Source organism: Austrofundulus limnaeus, unplaced genomic scaffold (genome assembly GCF_001266775.1).
Source record: "Austrofundulus limnaeus strain Quisiro unplaced genomic scaffold, Austrofundulus_limnaeus-1.0 Scaffold568, whole genome shotgun sequence".
Lineage (NCBI taxonomy): Eukaryota > Metazoa > Chordata > Actinopteri > Cyprinodontiformes > Rivulidae > Austrofundulus > Austrofundulus limnaeus.
The window spans coordinates 212575-215006 of record NW_013952970.1 but is presented as its reverse complement, the minus strand read 5'-3'; the positions used below and the strand labels follow the sequence as shown (position 1 = coordinate 215006).

The 2432-nt window shown below is 40.9% G+C and overlaps 1 protein-coding gene across 1 annotated transcript in view; it reads left to right on the top strand.

The window, feature by feature from the left end:
• Positions 1-1262, top strand: part of fsaf1 (40S small subunit processome assembly factor 1) — a gene marked incomplete at its 5' end in the record, with an annotated part of 3369 nt that extends 2107 nt beyond the window's left edge. Inside the window, 2 exon segments of the mRNA XM_014026570.1 lie at positions 521-670; positions 764-1262. Coding sequence (XP_013882024.1) covers positions 521-665 — 145 coding nt within the window.
• Between the last annotated feature and the right edge of the window lie 1170 nt (positions 1263-2432).

The window sequence follows — 2432 nt, the reverse complement described above, 5'->3', positions numbered from 1 at the left end:
GCCCTCTGTGGCCCAAAGTTAAAAACTGTTGTTCTTCTGAGGCCCTCAAGGTGGCGCTGTGGCCCACAGGTTAAGAATCTTTGAGCTAAACAACAAAAATCTGAGCTCCTGTGTTGAAAAGTTTTTGAGTTATAAACAACTTTATTAMTTCAGACACCCRCTTTTTAGATGGAGCCCCCTCATCCAATATGGGGTGTATTTTAAAACTGTTGGCGGTGCAGTGRAGGTCAGACTCATCTACWGTCCTGACTAACTTCATGTTGATTGGCGCAGCTGTTTTTMTGCTCCGGTTGACTAAAAATCACTGGAAAAACATCAAAAGATGAGCCCTGCCTTGCAGGCGGAGGTCCTGTAAAGATGGCGGATGAGGAAGAAGCCATGGCAGCAGTTTGTGGATGATTTTTAACAGAACAGGATGGAAAACCCAGGGCCCGACTTACTGCTGATCACACAAATTAAACTGTTTAGCGGAGCTATAAATTTGTCTTTTACCCAACCTGTTTGTGTGATCGTTCTCCAGCAGGGACAAGAAGCAGCCGTCATCCTCTGGTTCTGGTCCTGGCTCTGGTTCTGGTGTTGCACCCTCAGGTCTGGTGGGTCGATTCAAGAATGGCATGCTGCTGCTCAGCCCCAAGGACATCCAGAAAATCAAAGGCCACAAGTGACAGAGGTAGGTACAGGTCAGAGAAACGAGTGCTACACAGAGCCTAGGTTTTGTTTTAGCGATGAAGTCGTCTAAAATTTGACATTTGTGTTTTTTCAGGAGATTAAATCTGAGTCAGGATTGAAAATCTCATCACTCTTCAGGAGAAAAAGGACTCTGCTCACTTCAGCTTCACCCCACAGATAAATGTGAAACATGGAACACTGTTAGGATTTGTAATCCAGATTATCGACCCTTAAACCTGAACTTTAATGTGTTGGAAGAACTGCAGAATCTGACAGATTTAATTTGTTATTAATCACCTCAAATTGAAAGATTTTAATCTCTTGTTTTTTATTTTTTTAATCTATAAAACATGTAGCGGGGCAGCAGGGACAGAGTCAGAAAAACGACACAGTCGAGGTAATTTATTTTCATAAAGAAACATATTTKCATCATGAGGAAGCTGCTGCAGTTCTGTTGTAAAAACATTTATTTTTACAGCTTCAAGACGTTGAAACGTAAACAGAAGATTTTACAGAAACTTGGTCTTTGAACTTCTTGTTGAAGGGAAAATGAAAGTTGTTGAATTAAATAAAATAAAGATGGTGAAAGAAGAGCACTGACCTGGCAGTGTACGGCTGAGGGAGGTCACAGTTTCTCACTAAAGTCTCTTAAAGCAGCTTTTTAAGAGACGCAGGACTTCATCACATTTCAAGCTGTTTCATCTTTACGGCGTTTTGCAGACGAAACGTTATTTTTTTCTGCAGCTCTTGGTGAATCGCCACCAGCAGCCGTTTAGTTTTTACATTAAATACATTGAGGACAATAAAAGGAAAGGTAGAAATAAATATTTTAAAGGAAACATCCACACAGTTTGTTGTAAATAAATCACATATTTTCTGCCATATTTAAGGTAATGATATAACGACGGTAATGACATGCTTTGTCCCAGCACCGTGTGCTAAAGGTTAAATCTGAAGAATAAGTCACATTCATGGGTGGGCGTCAGGGAACAGGACATGCTGAGCAAGCACACTTAAAACTCACACTTATACAGGAGGGGGGGCGTTAAATATGTTTTCAAAATCTAAAACTATCCAAACCTCAGCCACATCTTAAATCTGAGCGATGGTTATTCCATCAAATCACTGAGCTGGTGCAGGTTAATCAGAGGGAGAGGAAAGGTTTCCTGCTTTAAAGACAACCTGAGAGCACTGTGCTCCTCTGGTGTGTGAGCTGAGGAGGCTCAAACTTTTCATGCAGATTTAGACTCCAGTTGGAAATCTGTCAGCCATGTTGGCAAGAAAAWATCCCTCCTGGCTTCAGTGTTTGATTTCTACAGAGCCCGCGAAGTGACACAGGAGATTCGTTTTCTTTTTGCCTTCCCACACAAAACTCATTTATCACTGTTGTGCTGCCGGTTTATTAACAAACTCACATGTTCACCATTAGTGAGTTAGCCTACTGCTTTAATTCAGCTTCAGAATGAATATATCACACAGACACACATGGAAGTATGTCATATGTTGATATTTTAACACAGTGCAGCCACGCAACATCAATGTCATTTTCACGAACTTGTGGCGACACATCCTGTTTTGGTAACTGGATATTTCAAAATAAAAGTCTTGTTCAATTCAGTTCATGTACAAATCAAACTTTTGCGTGGCAACACAAAAGTATTGCGTGGTAACGCAAAAGTATTGCGAGGTAACGCAAAAGTATTGCGAGGTAACAAAGATATTGCGAGGTAACGCAAAAGAAAAAAATCTCCCCATGTCCCCTC